At 42.3% G+C, this 13,441-nt stretch overlaps 5 protein-coding genes across 5 annotated transcripts; 1 reads left to right on the top strand and 4 right to left on the bottom strand.

The window, feature by feature from the left end:
- Positions 1-451: 451 nt before the first annotated feature.
- On the top strand, positions 452-1,957 carry LOC120950359 (uncharacterized). The gene is made up of 3 exons (XM_040368337.2): positions 452-1,233; positions 1,317-1,690; positions 1,766-1,957. Exons 1-3 carry the CDS (start codon positions 1,090-1,092, stop codon positions 1,899-1,901), a joined length of 654 nt encoding a protein of 217 aa, XP_040224271.2. The 5' UTR covers positions 452-1,089; the 3' UTR covers positions 1,902-1,957.
- Positions 1,958-2,070: 113 nt separating this feature from the next.
- LOC120950180 (uncharacterized) lies at positions 2,071-3,405 on the bottom strand. Its single transcript, XM_040367995.2, has 2 exons — positions 2,508-3,405; positions 2,071-2,414 (listed from the first exon to the last, which is right to left on the bottom strand). The coding sequence occupies exons 1-2, from the start codon at positions 3,191-3,193 to the stop codon at positions 2,204-2,206; spliced, it is 897 nt and encodes a 298-aa protein (XP_040223929.2). The 5' UTR covers positions 3,194-3,405; the 3' UTR covers positions 2,071-2,203.
- Positions 3,406-3,508: 103 nt separating this feature from the next.
- LOC120951968 (uncharacterized) lies at positions 3,509-6,664 on the bottom strand. The gene is made up of 2 exons (XM_040371000.2): positions 5,860-6,664; positions 3,509-3,892 (listed from the first exon to the last, which is right to left on the bottom strand). Exons 1-2 carry the CDS (start codon positions 6,597-6,599, stop codon positions 3,706-3,708), a joined length of 927 nt encoding a protein of 308 aa, XP_040226934.2. The 5' UTR covers positions 6,600-6,664; the 3' UTR covers positions 3,509-3,705.
- A 352-nt stretch (positions 6,665-7,016) lies between these two features.
- LOC120950619 (uncharacterized) lies at positions 7,017-7,973 on the bottom strand. The gene is made up of 5 exons (XM_049607677.1): positions 7,839-7,973; positions 7,633-7,758; positions 7,402-7,559; positions 7,224-7,334; positions 7,017-7,155 (listed from the first exon to the last, which is right to left on the bottom strand). Exons 1-5 carry the CDS (start codon positions 7,971-7,973, stop codon positions 7,017-7,019), a joined length of 669 nt encoding a protein of 222 aa, XP_049463634.1.
- Positions 7,974-8,129: 156 nt separating this feature from the next.
- Positions 8,130-9,116, bottom strand: LOC120950618 (uncharacterized). The gene is made up of 3 exons (XM_040368804.2): positions 8,811-9,116; positions 8,376-8,737; positions 8,130-8,309 (listed from the first exon to the last, which is right to left on the bottom strand). The coding sequence occupies exons 1-3, from the start codon at positions 8,946-8,948 to the stop codon at positions 8,174-8,176; spliced, it is 636 nt and encodes a 211-aa protein (XP_040224738.2). The 5' UTR covers positions 8,949-9,116; the 3' UTR covers positions 8,130-8,173.
- Between the last annotated feature and the right edge of the window lie 4,325 nt (positions 9,117-13,441).

Below are 13,441 nucleotides of genomic sequence, written 5' to 3'. Positions count from 1 at the left end.
TATTACTATATCAAATATTCCTTCAGAAATGTGGGAAAGGTGTTACGAATCGAAAGGTCTCCAATTTTCTGACAATATAAACTTGATGATAAGTTCGGATAGATGGATACATAAGATAACCAAAAATACTTTTTTTTTTCTTTTTTTTTATTTCCCGAGAATAATGAGTTAAATAAGATAAGCGACCAGTACAGTACAGCACCTGTTCAACAGATATAATTGGAAATTGCTAATATTATACTAACATTAGAACGCTTGCCAACGCTTCGTATCAACGCCGCAGTTGTTTACGATCGCTGAAAACTTATCACGCGACTAAATTCCCAAACGAATGGTGAAGAAATTAACACCCATTTGAACAACAAAGCAGATTGAAATGGCCATCTGGTGGTAAACAGGTGGCGAACGAACTGGCCGAGTTTTTAGCACAGGTAGTCTGTGGCTAGTTTTAGTTTAACCGTCGCTGAATACACCCACCAGATCAGAGTTGTTCTGTTGGTCAGTGCATGGGTGCATCGTGCAAGGTGAAGGATATGCATTGCTATTTGAAAAAATAGAATGGCCTACTTAGGAGAGTTTAGTGGACAGTTTAGTATAAAAAGTGCTTTGCTACAGTACAATAATAGTGTAAAATATTATCTTATGATTGCTTGGTGCGGTTCGAGTGATCTAATGGCAATTGTGCAGGCATTTACCGGACCTACTTCAATTGATGAACTGGCTTTCATGCTGTGTCAAAGATAATTTCCCGTAGTTCTTACCAAACCCATCTCAATGATGGTTAGAATGTGTCAAAAAAGAAGAAGATGTACTAGATACAAGTTATCTTGATCGGAATCTCTTCATATACAACATCCACAACATCCGGCCGACACACACCGGTTGGAAAAAAAGGAAAAAAAATAAACCGTTGCCCTCTGCTTCCTCACTTGACACGCTTACTGTTGGGGAATGATAATTGGTAAAAAGCGTTAATGTACGGTACGAAAAGTACTTTTCCAATGGGCCGGGCGTTAACACGTTGCCGAGACATTTATTTCACCACAAGCGCTGAACCGTGAAACAGCAGTGAAATATTGTGCGTGTAAGATGAAATCAAACTTTATCGCGTGTCTAGCGTTGGCCGCATGCTCGCTGGAAGCCCTCTCTGTCGAGCTGCAGCCAGGCGTGATGGGGCGACTGCAAGATCGTCACAAGCGAACGTTGGTATTCACATCCGATAGTGCAACTGGGGTAAGTGTGTAGAAGATTGATGTACGAACTCAAAAATAGGGAATGAAACAACAATACGTTCGTTCGATGTTTTTTTTTTTCAGATCTTGTTTGCCCTTTCCGTACCACTGCTCATACCGGATAGGAACATCTTTTTGGCGTACAATTTCGAGGCAAACTATGGCATGCCCGGAAAGGCGAGCGATTTTACCCAGGGCGTGCTGAAGAAGGTGGACAACGATCAAATACATCCGGAAGAGGGCGAAGCGACTGAGGACAAGCGATCAATACGTACCACAGCAGCAGCAGCAACAGCAGGATTTACACGCAAAAAGGTATATCGAATGATTGAGCTCAACCTTAATCGGCACGGGTATGACGGAAAGAAGTGTATACTCCGCATGATCTGCGAGCTGGCCAAACACCCGGTGAGCGATGGGAACGGAATAGTCGGCGATCTGTTGCAGCTTGTGTTTACGTGCGTATTTTTTATGTCAAAGGTGTGACTTTTTCGGTGTAAAAGTGTATTTAAATTCTTAAATTAAAATTACAGGCCCTCCGGATCGTACAACGAGGGACTGCCTGGTGAGTTTTATCACGCCGAGAAAAGCGGAAAGCGAGAAAACTGTGCCAAGTATAGTAGATACTGCCCCAAGGATCCGTTGGAGACGATAAGTCTGATTTTATGAAATAAATGAGTGATAACGCTACAAGCACGAGCTACTTTCCTTCAGTATTGTGTAAAAATATCCAAATCAAAGTGAAGATCTCGAGTTCGTTGAGTTCATCGAACGATAGATTTTGATGAAGATTAGGTTTAAAAAAGTATTCCAAAATAAGTCTTACAAGATGAAGAAGTAAAATTAGTTTATTACGCACAAAAAAGAGAAGCTCTTACATTTAATGCGGAAAGATACCCGAAACATGACTAGTAAACGTTTCTGACAGCGTGAGTCTGCGTGAGCGCCCGTTCTAGTGCCCTCAAACACACTCACTTCCGCATAAGATAGGCTTGCACCTCGTCGTGTAGCAATCGCATCGTGTTCGTTTCCCCATCATGCACCCCGGTAAAGATGTCCAGCAGCGAGTGTACGCACTCGGGAAAGATACGCTCACAGGGTGCCCCGGTACGTCCGAGCTGTTCCGCCCGAAAGTACTCGTTGTCCCGATGTTCCGACAGTGGTTCCTCGGTGCTTGAGGGGCTGAGATGATCATGGAAAACAACCATAAAGGTATACACATTATAACATTGTTCTCCTGAACCACAGACAAACACACAGCGTTGAAAAACTCACGTAAAAACGATATGCAACAGCTCGGCGAAGATACCGCCAGTGTGGGTAAACGGTGCCGCCGCGGACTCACAAACACTGCGCAGTACACACGCACGGCCCGGTAAACCGTAACCTTCGCTCAACTTTTCCATCGCCTTGTACGTGGTCCAGCGGGACTGTTCCGCACTGTAGCCGTCGAGCTGGGATGGATCGATTTCCTTGGCCGCCGGCCACCGCAGCCCATCCTCGTCCGATTGCTGCAAAATCTGCTCATCCTCCGGTTCCTTCCAGTAGCTGTCGTCCCCGTCGTCAAACTCCTCTTCGTTGGAGCTGTCGAGCGGTTCCTCGCGTACCGGCACACTGTCCACCACGTAGCGCTCGTGTCCCGCGTGACCGATCGGAAGCTGCGTTACTGGAACGTGCAGCCCGGAAACATCGCGCCTAGCAAGGGCCCGCCGACTGTCGTTCCAGTTGTCCCACAGCTGTGGCTTCAGGTCGTCCACCTTGGTGGGAAGGAAGTACTGCGCCTTCATGACCCAGCCGCTCGTGATGGATTCCGGCGTGCCGACGGGGATACCGATGCCGCTGATCAGCTGATGGCGTGTTGGGGCCGTTTCCGGCACGATCAGCCAGGGTATGAAGTCGGCCATCCCGAGCGGAAGCAACAGCACTCCGAGAACGTAGCTGAGCTCCATCCGCCGTGCCATCCTGCAAGGGTGAACGATTTTGAGCGCTGGAATTACGTGGAGTAAACGGAATGTAGATCTGCGTTGCAACGCGAACGATCGCCACACGCGCACACGAAACCGAAGCGGAGCAAATGGTTTGAAATGATTGCCACGGTTGCGAGCACCCCAAGAAGAGGCTTCCTTTTTAGGCTGACTAACAAGTACTTGCCATCCCGTGTTAGCACCTTGCCGTGATAGATTAAGCACCTTGCAGTGCGGTGTTTCTCCCTCGGAGCGGCGAGGGGTGAGCCTGTTGAGGGCAGAATGTACCCAGCCGTTCGACTTACTTTGTATTGCATGACCTCTTTTGCATTAGAATGGTGGCAAAGCCGAAGTAAAAGAAGTGCGATATGAATACGTAGCTATTTATATTACTTTATTGGTCACTTGTGTTGTGTAAACGGTGTCACATCGAGGCTGAGACTTTCTCATGTACCGTAGTACGGCAGGCAGAACTGTACTGGAAGTGAAAGTTACTGATGGGAGTGATGTTATTTGGGCTCGAACGATGATGATGCTGCTGGGTGAAGATCATGCACACCGGAGAACATGTCTAGCAGGGAAATGGAACATTCGTGGAATAGCTTAGAACAGGGTGCTCCGGCTCGGCCTAACTGTTCTGCCCGAAAGTACTCATTGTCCCGGTGCTCCGAGATTGGTTCTTTTGTCGTAGAGGGACTGAAAAATTAAAAAAAAAAAACAAATAAAAGCAATGAGTTTGTGAAGGAAATGAAATAAATAATGGAACAAATCTATAGTAAAAATACGCCTATAACATTAACTGAATTAACAGAATGAAAAAAATGTAGCAACAGTAAGAGGAGCGAAAAAAGAGATAAATATTACTGATAGAAAAATATCAATCTTGAAGAAGTCTGCACTCAGATGCAATACCATATTCCTCATATTTTGTTTTATTATGAAAATAGCGGCATCTACTTCGTGTAAAGCGAACTTTTGACACGTAAATGGCTGATTAGCTAAGGCTGTTAAGAGAGAGAGAGAGAATGTTGTTTGAAAGATATGATCAGAGCTTCGAAATTTAAATGCGAACTTTATAATCTGTTGAATTTGTATAATCGACAGGACCTTCGAGTGGGTTGAAAACTAGGAATTAATGTAAAGGATGAGGTCCTGAATGCCTTGCTTCCTACCATCTAACTACAATCTACATAATTGTGCTAACGATAATGTTTCAAAAATAACTACTTAATTAATTGATAATTAATTAATACTTACATTGAATATAGTTGTATATTTACATAAAAATTTTCTACTATTTAATTAAAATCTTCATTTAAATCTTCAAACTATGGCCATGAAAGGCACCTTTATTCTATTGCTATGTTTCAACCCATTTATTTATAAGACAATCATATGACATATGACTGATTTGGGCTAGTTAAAATTGTATTTCAGGTTGTGGACTGCAAAACTGTTGAAATCGTGGCATATCGTGGGTACAACAAACTATGTTCCACTTACATCAACTTCATCAGAAAAAAGGTGATGATGATGATGATGATGATGATGTGTCCCACCTCATACCCCTTCGCAGGAGTGAGATAGACGAATTATCTAGCGATAATGAGTCAATTAAATGTTCTTCTTCTTTGGCACAACAACCGTTGTCGGTCAAGGCCTGCCTTATTGTTACCATACCAGGATAGTCAGTCCTACGTATGGGGGCACGGTCTATTCGGGGCTTGAACCCATGATGGGTATGTTGTTAAGTTGTACGAGTTGACGACTGTACCACCAGACCGGCCCCAAAAAAAATAATTTAATGTTACAAACAAAATATAAATACGGAAACGGATGTGGATATTAGCAAGCATGCACAGGTCACATGTGAGAACCAGGTAAACCACCCACATAGGTGACCCCCAAAAACCCCCACAACACGATCAACTTCACACCTCGTCTACGTAGGCAAAGCCAAGAGACATTCCGTGTCGATCCATGTACCCGTGAACCCTGGATCTCCCATACCATTCGCTCACATACAACTGAGAATCACATATGTCGCGCGCGAGTATCAATACTGTGAAGTCACATACATTTTTTTAATTTACTGATTACTCAATGTTAATTTTTGTCTATTGGTATTTAAAATAAAAGATTATCTTTAATTATTATTATTATTATTATTCTTGTGTTTTCCATAACAAAAAGAAGTAATCTCATGAGAGCAAAAAATAAAAAGTTCAAGAAAAACATAATCATCATCAAACAGCTGTCAGTCAAAGTATCTCCTAATTTACATGACTTACTACACTAAACAACACTACCAATTAAACGACACTACTTTTAACATAACTAGCACATCTTTTTTTTAACTTAAACAGCGGACCAACAGAACTAATTGACCTTGGCATTTTATTATAAAATTTAAATCCTTAAAAAAGATTGAATTTCTGGCCACAGACGAGTTATAGTAAGGGAGTCTTGGATCATGAGCTCTTCAAGTAAAATGCTGATGAATATCCGATCATCTGTCCACTGTCATTTCGAGGTATTATGGTAAGTTGAGCAGTTTTATACACGAAATTGATTGACATCCATTGTAGAATATCACGATGTACTAGATTACTACATTATATTAAATATACACACTCAAAACACTACTTCCCCCTAGCACTCACCTAAACATGATGTGTAGCAGCTCCGCAAACACTCCTCCGGTGTGGGTAAATTGCACATCAGCCGCTTCACAAATGCTCCGCAACACACAGGCCCTACCGCCATAACCATATCCAGTGCTAAGACCTTCCATCGCCTTATACACCATCCATCTCCCGTTGGGCACATTATAATCTTCCGGATGTGCGTTCGTTTCCGCCTCGCCCGGAGAATCCTTAGGCTCTCCATCATCAGAATTCATCTGCCCCTCCCCAGGCACTACTTGTTCATGATCGCTGAACTCGTCCTGTAACTCTTCGTCGTAGTAATCATCGTCGCCATGCGCCGCATTGCTCGTAACATCTTTCAACGGCAGTGGTTCCACCCGAATGCGTACATTATCCACCTCATAGCGTTCGATCGATCGGCGTGTACGATCGGGAAACGCACGCCGGCTTTCGTTCCAGTTCTCGAGATTGATCGGCTCATAGTTCCCTGGCACGCTCGGTAGATAGTACTGTGCCTTCAACACCCAGCCAAACACGACCGAGTGAGGAATTCCTTGCACAGGCACACCGATACCACCGATCAGCTGGTGACGGGTGGGCGCCGTTGCCGGATACACTAGCACAGGTTTGCCACGGATCAGCAGACGTCCCTCCTCTTGCAGCGGGCCATCGTGACCGGTTGTGTTCTCGCTGGCGGCAAACGGTACCACCAACAAGGGCAGGATAAAATGTAGCCACTGGAGTACGTTGCACATGTTTGAACGCTAGACGGTAACTGTCTTTCATCGATACGTTTGATAGAATAGATCGTTGTTTTTCCGTCGCTAGTGAAATTTTGATCTAATTAATTCCGTTATGGTCGCTGGTTTTTGGCACCTTTCACGCGTTACTGTTTTTATCTTCAGAGCATTCGACGTCAATTCTGAACCGCTGACATATTTCCTTAAATAGGTCACCGAGAACTGAGCTCTTTTTAGAGAGAACATATTGGCTCTATAGAAGTGACAATTATAAAGCTTTAAATCAAAATGTGAAAAAAGGAAAGCCCCCAATAGACCCCGGATTATATAGGCCGCAGGAATATAGACTCCAGATTAATTATTAACTTCGGAAAGAGGAGTCTTAATACTAATAACAAATTAAACAAACAGTTATATGCGTACATAAAATATTTATTCAAACAAAACACTAACAATCTCAAGCGGATCCTTTGGGCAGTCTTTTCGATACTCGTCGCACGATCCATTCTGTCCGGCAATTTCCGCGATTAAATACTCCTTCGGCAGCAATTCATCCATTGAAGTCGAGGGACTGCAATATATGTAACCTTTGTTAGATCCGTTTGAGCATCGAGTACGGTTCACTTACGACTTCCCTACCTTAACAGTATCTGCATTATGTCTCCAACAACGCCATTAGCTTCACTGAAGGGATGCAATGCCGCTTCACAAATCATGCGCTTCAGACATTTCTTTCCATGATAGTGTTGGCTGTAAATGGCATAAAGAATTAGTATGTAGGAATGTAGTTATAATGTTCTTTTAAACAAAACCATACCCCTGAAGCTGTTTCTGGAGCATTTTGTACATCTGCCTTCGTGTAACTTGCGGTGTGATCTTGGGCAGAGTCACACCCTCTTGCGCACTTCGCTTTCTAATACCATACTGCTCTACCGGGGCGGATGGTGCGGTGAGTGGTTCCACGATACCTTTTATCTGACGTAAGAAATAACCAGAAATTGAAGAAATTTTCACTAAAATCACACATAAAAAAACAGCCAGTACTTACGTAGTTACCGAACCCCTCGGTGAAGACGTTGGCATCTTGCGGACTGTTGTAGTTGCCCTCAAAATTGTACGACATAAAGATGTTCCTGCTCGGTATGCCTAGCGGTACGGCAATGGCAAAAATGATCTAATAAAGGTAGAAACAATTCATTAATTTTAGTTTTTTTAGTAAACTTGATTCACACTCCCAAACGTATTCCGCCTTACACCGATAGCAGCGTTAAGTGGGAACACGATACGTTTCTGGCGGCTCTTGACAACGTCATGCTCCGGGGCAGCACCGTCACTAAGCGCGATCGACAGTACGGCCAACATCACTAGCCAGCGATAAAGGGTGATCATCCTGCTCGGTAGCGTTAAGCACGACTAAACATTCCAAATCCACTGCAACACATTTTTCGGCCTATCAACAGAAACAAAACGCTGATGCTTGAAGCTCTAATTAAATTAACCGATTTTATTGTCTTCCCGTTTTGGAGAGTTCAAAGCGCGCTTAGCCACAGACAGAGAGCAAAGAAATGGGAACGTGACGGTGGCACGCACTACAGCACAGTTGATACCAGTCCGAGCAGATCTCTACGGCAAAATGCCCGATATCGGTGGCATCCCTCAATGGTTCCTCGCGATTCGGCCTCGTAGTATGACACGGGCAGTGGTTCGCGAACGGAAGACGATGGCCTGGAAAATAGTAAACAAATAGCTTTTTCACGTTTTCCGAAAAGTTTTAATACAAACCAATCCTACCTGAAGATCACACTCAGCACATCACCAAACACACCATTATGCTCGTGGAGTGGCAGTTCCGACATCTCGCAAATGAGTCGCTCCATGCAACCGGTCGCATTGAACCCGTACAGCTCCAAGCGCTCCTCGAGCTGATCGTAGAAGTAGCGTCGGCTCAGCCCAGGCTGCTGGGTCGCACTGCTGCGTCGCCGTCGATTCGTTGCGATCGCTTTGGTGATGTTAAAACCGCTATCCTTAAAGCGCTGATACCAGAGAAAGTACTGCGTCTCGTTCGATGGGACACCGTAGTTCGCTTCGAAGTTGTGCGAGAGATAGATGTTCCGACCCGGCACGAGCAGTGGGATGGCGATGGCTAAAAGGTACTGGGACATAAGTCGAGATACTTTAATAAATAGAACCGAACTGTCCTGAATGGGCCTTCAATCGGTCACTTACACCCATTGAACTGCCCCGGGGAAACACAAGCGCGGCACGTTCTTGGCGTTCCATGGTGAAGGATGATGATGCTGCGTAACGCCACAGCACCAGAGAGGATATCACGAGAAGGACTAGGTACCAACGTTCTCCCCACATGGTACTGATCGTACAGATGTTCACAGTGCAACTAAAATGAGCTACAGTCGCAAGGAAAGTACAGGCTGCATGGCAAGCTTTTTGCAGCAGTACCGTTATGTGTCTAGCAGCGTTAATGCAGGTGCTAAATATTGCACTTTGCAATTGCACACCACTGTCAGGGTGTGATGTGGACCCATTAGAAATGCCCTGTGGCACCATGTGGCTGGAACATAAACCGGAACGTTCAAATCACAAACCGTTTCCTTCTATGCAACAGGCAGATTGATGAGAAAAATTACATGTTTTAAATTATTTTGTCTTTTTGCTTCAAATGAATTCTAACATAAGAAATTTAATCCGGTCAAGTTACACAAATCGTTATGCGAAAAGCATGCTTCAATATAATTTCTATCACTAGTTAATGTGGCCAGGTTACAGGGCTACGCAACTAAATTTAAAAGATCTCCTTTACTGTAAAAAGTACACTGAAAACAATGGTCTCGAAACTCAATTAAAATTATGTACTTAGGACGACCCCTTAACAGACCCAAAACTAAAATCAAAGCATTTTCTGGTTCAAGAACTGCACATGACCTGGTTACTGAACATATGCCAGGCCAGGAACCGATACTGACCCTAACCCGGTTTAGGAAATAATATTGATCATACAGATCCAGGAACTGATCATGAACCCATACCGGTGCTGGAACCTTCCATTAACCCATTCAGGTACTGGAACTGATACTGAACCCATATCGGCCCTATAATATATCACATACCGGTCTTGGAACCTATCATGCACCCATACCGGTATCAGTCCTGGAATTGAAAGTAAACCCATAAAGGACCTGGAACTGATACTGAACACATACCAATCCTGGAACCTACCATGAACCTATACCGGTACTGGAACTGATATTGAGCCCATACCGGCCCTATAATCTATCATAAACCGGTCCTGGAACCTATCATGAACCCATACCGGTTCTGGAACCAATCATTATCACATACCAGTCCTGGAAACTATCATGCACCCATACCGGTATCAGTCCTGGAATTGAAAGTAAACCCATAAAGGACCTGGAACTGATACTGAACACATACCAGTCCTGGAACCGATCATGAACCCATGCTGATCCAGAAATAGCTCCCGATTTCATTTATATTTAGGAACAGTAGCAGAAACTGTTCTGGATTTGGATTCGAAACGATATTTGCACTTGGTTCAGGTCTGTAACCGATACAATTCCATTTCCATTCGATAAACCATACCCGGTAGTAAATGTGCAGCGTAGAAATATTGTAGGAATTCAGCGTAGGAATTAGCGTAGGAAATAGCGTTGGTATAGTGATGATAAGAGTTAAATTAATTAGATTCAGGACCAAATATTTTATTGTAGATCAGAAGAAAACGTGTAAAAGTTGTATACAATATTTCAACAAATATTTTATTTAAAAATGAGAATAAACTCTACTGCTCTTTGCTTGTTATTCAACGTCACTGCTCGATTTTGTAGCATGGCTAGAGCGTTTTTAACATGTTTTATGCTAATAGAAAATTCGTTCTTTTTACTTCATTGGATCTTGGGCATGTATGTAATCTCAAATTTAAAAATTTGATCACTAAATCGAGAAAACACCTGTACAAACTCTGTTATAACTGACATTTATTACAGAAAAATCGATTCTAAACATTTTAACACTTGCTTTTTTGCAGACGAAGTACATTCAAACTATTCAAGAGTCCATTGCAGTTTACGCGTGCGTGTGTGTTTTTTTTTTCTTCAATTTGCAAGCTTCCATCAAGAAATCACTTGCCTTAAATGGTTGAGAGAGGTAAATAATAACACAAAAACAACAACTACTTGAAAACTGTTACAAAATTGGTTTACTTACATAAGAAAATTTATTTTAATCTACTATATTTTGATTGTTGATTATATCGCTCATGACAGAAGGATTCTCTTTTCATCCTGTATCATTCTACAATTCTAAAGACCTCTAGATAATACCCTTTTCTAATTGTTTACCTTTGTACTATATTTTAACTATATTGTAGCGATTGATTTATAATTTCCATTTTATGATACGTATTAATGTCTTGAAAACTAATGTATCGAATTTGATTGTTTGCTCTTCACCAACACTAACCTTCAATATCGTATAACAATATCGTTAAAAAAAACCCCTATCTAACTTGTTTACCCTTTCTATCATCCTTAAACTACCCTAACCTTGTTAGTTTGTATTTGCAGTTTGTACTGTAAAGAAGGATTATTTTACTTTTACTTGTATAAATATATAATTCATTTTATACTTTTCAATTCATAGGAGCGTAAGATCATTAAATTGGGAGTGAATATTTAAAAAAATTGCGTAGCAAATATCGATTGGTTCAATTTTACGAACATTGTGAGAAATTTTTAAAATAAATAAGGAACATGGTGTTACATTTTGCTAAGTACAATAAAAAATGCTTAATCCTACAAAAGTTAGAACCTTTGACTAACCAACAGCCATATGTGAAATAAAATAATGAATATAAAAATGTCGGAATCTTGAAAAAGCACAATTTTGAGGTTTTCAGTTTTTGCTGCACTTTTGCTGATGGGTGGTTTTAAAACACATTCCATATTCTTTAATGGCAATTTTTTTAGCCGCTGTGTCACGTTGAGATCTGCAAGCAAAGAAATGCGTTATAGAAAAACATATATAAATTATTTAAGCGTACTAACATTTCCCAAGCCGCAAGTACAGGACAGCAGAGCTTTCCGTTTACATAAGTCTGATGCTTGACATAGAATTGTCTAGAAAAAAAAACAGAGAGAGAGAGAAAGAATAATAAGTAACGCTACTTCCACTCGCGTTCGACAAGCGCCTTTTACCTATCACTCGGTTCGATTGTGCAGAATTCGCACCCGTCCTGTTGGGCATCATCGCTGGACAGCTCGTTCCACACCATCCGCATGTTTTCGTTATCCAGCTCGGAAGAGCCACTGCTGAAGAGCGAGTAGCTGCTCGACCCATCCGAATCGGTTGGTGACAATTCAGGGGCAAAAGTCGCGCCAGACGCCGCCGAGCGTGCAAACAGAAGCTTGGAAAGATCGTCCGTCAATCGGAGCTCAGCCAACATTTCATTCACGGAATCCAGCATTCGGTGGTCTTTCCACACTATATGGCCTGTAAGCTTCGATGGCACCAGCGCACCGCATGCGGATAGATCCTCCTCACTGAGAACCACCTCCTTCACCAGCTCGAACGTTTCCTCGCGTATGGTGTACATTTTTTGGAACAAATTAAAACCAACTTCTACAAACTCTAAAAAATAACTATTCTTTGATGGCCCTTTAAATGGCTTTAAAAGCTGATCCTTTTAAATTTAGAAAAAGACAAAGGACACTGGACACGCACGGACACACACGAACACGGACGAACGAATGGTACAAAGAAGTACGTCTACACCGGACGAGTAGCAGGTTGCAAAAGTGCGCGCTTTCGTTCATTGATAAATTTTGCCGGTCTTTTTATGAATGAAAACTTACCGTTGCACATTCGGGTTCTTTTGTTTCCCTTTAATCCACACTGGGACTGGTGCGCAGCGCTGCACGGTCATGGCTAACTATGGGCTTGTTGCGTGTCACAGTTGGCCAAAATTATATGCAGGAGCATCCCGTTAATCATTGCGAGGGTATCGAGTACAGTAGACCGTCGATTATCCGGGCAGCTCGGGACCGGACGGAAAACTCCCTCGATTTACTAACAATTCACTTTGAATCAATCGATTAATCATTAGTAGAATGTTATTATAGAAACTATCACTAGACACTAGATACCCAAATAGTAAAAATTGCTGCCAATTTTGGCATGCTAAAGACCACTGCTTGAATTCGCCTTTTGCAGTCGATAAACAGCATCAAAGTTCCAGGTGGCCCTTCTAAAAAGCGCCTAAGCTGTTTTCCTTATGCCAGGGTGCCGGGGATTATTTTTCATTGTGTTTTATTTTCAAGCAAGCGTCATCGATGAAATGAACAACAGGTTTTGTTTTGTTTGTGTGTATCTGTGTATTTTTAAATTCTTAATATTCATAAATTACACTAAATGTATCACAATTCATTGTACAAAAACAATCGCTTCACATAAAATCCCTTCTTCAATTAATTAGATTAGTTAGATAAGACTTGTGCAGCAGAGATGATGATGGCATGAGACGATTGACGGCACCAGTCTTTGACACTTTGAGAAGATCCACCTCGTACCGATGTCATGCATTAAAAAGCTATAAAGTCTTAAAATTAAGGCTATAATTTCTTAACAAGCCTTGAAGTTCTATCATGAACCATACACATCAGGCTAATATCTTCTTAATATATCTCTTCGTATCGTATATCTCTTAATCAGCCAAAAAGTACGACATCGGCACGATTTTTTGTTAAACAGCCCCAAATCAGCTATGGAGTTCGAGCTGGCTATTTGGGTACACATCAGGCTAAACAGCCGCAAGGTTCCAAAGT

This window comes from Anopheles coluzzii, chromosome 2, assembly GCF_943734685.1.
Source record: "Anopheles coluzzii chromosome 2, AcolN3, whole genome shotgun sequence".
Taxonomy (NCBI): Eukaryota; Metazoa; Arthropoda; class Insecta; order Diptera; family Culicidae; genus Anopheles; species Anopheles coluzzii.
The sequence above is the reverse complement of the archived record's forward strand: the minus strand, read 5'-3'. Positions and strand labels throughout refer to the sequence as shown.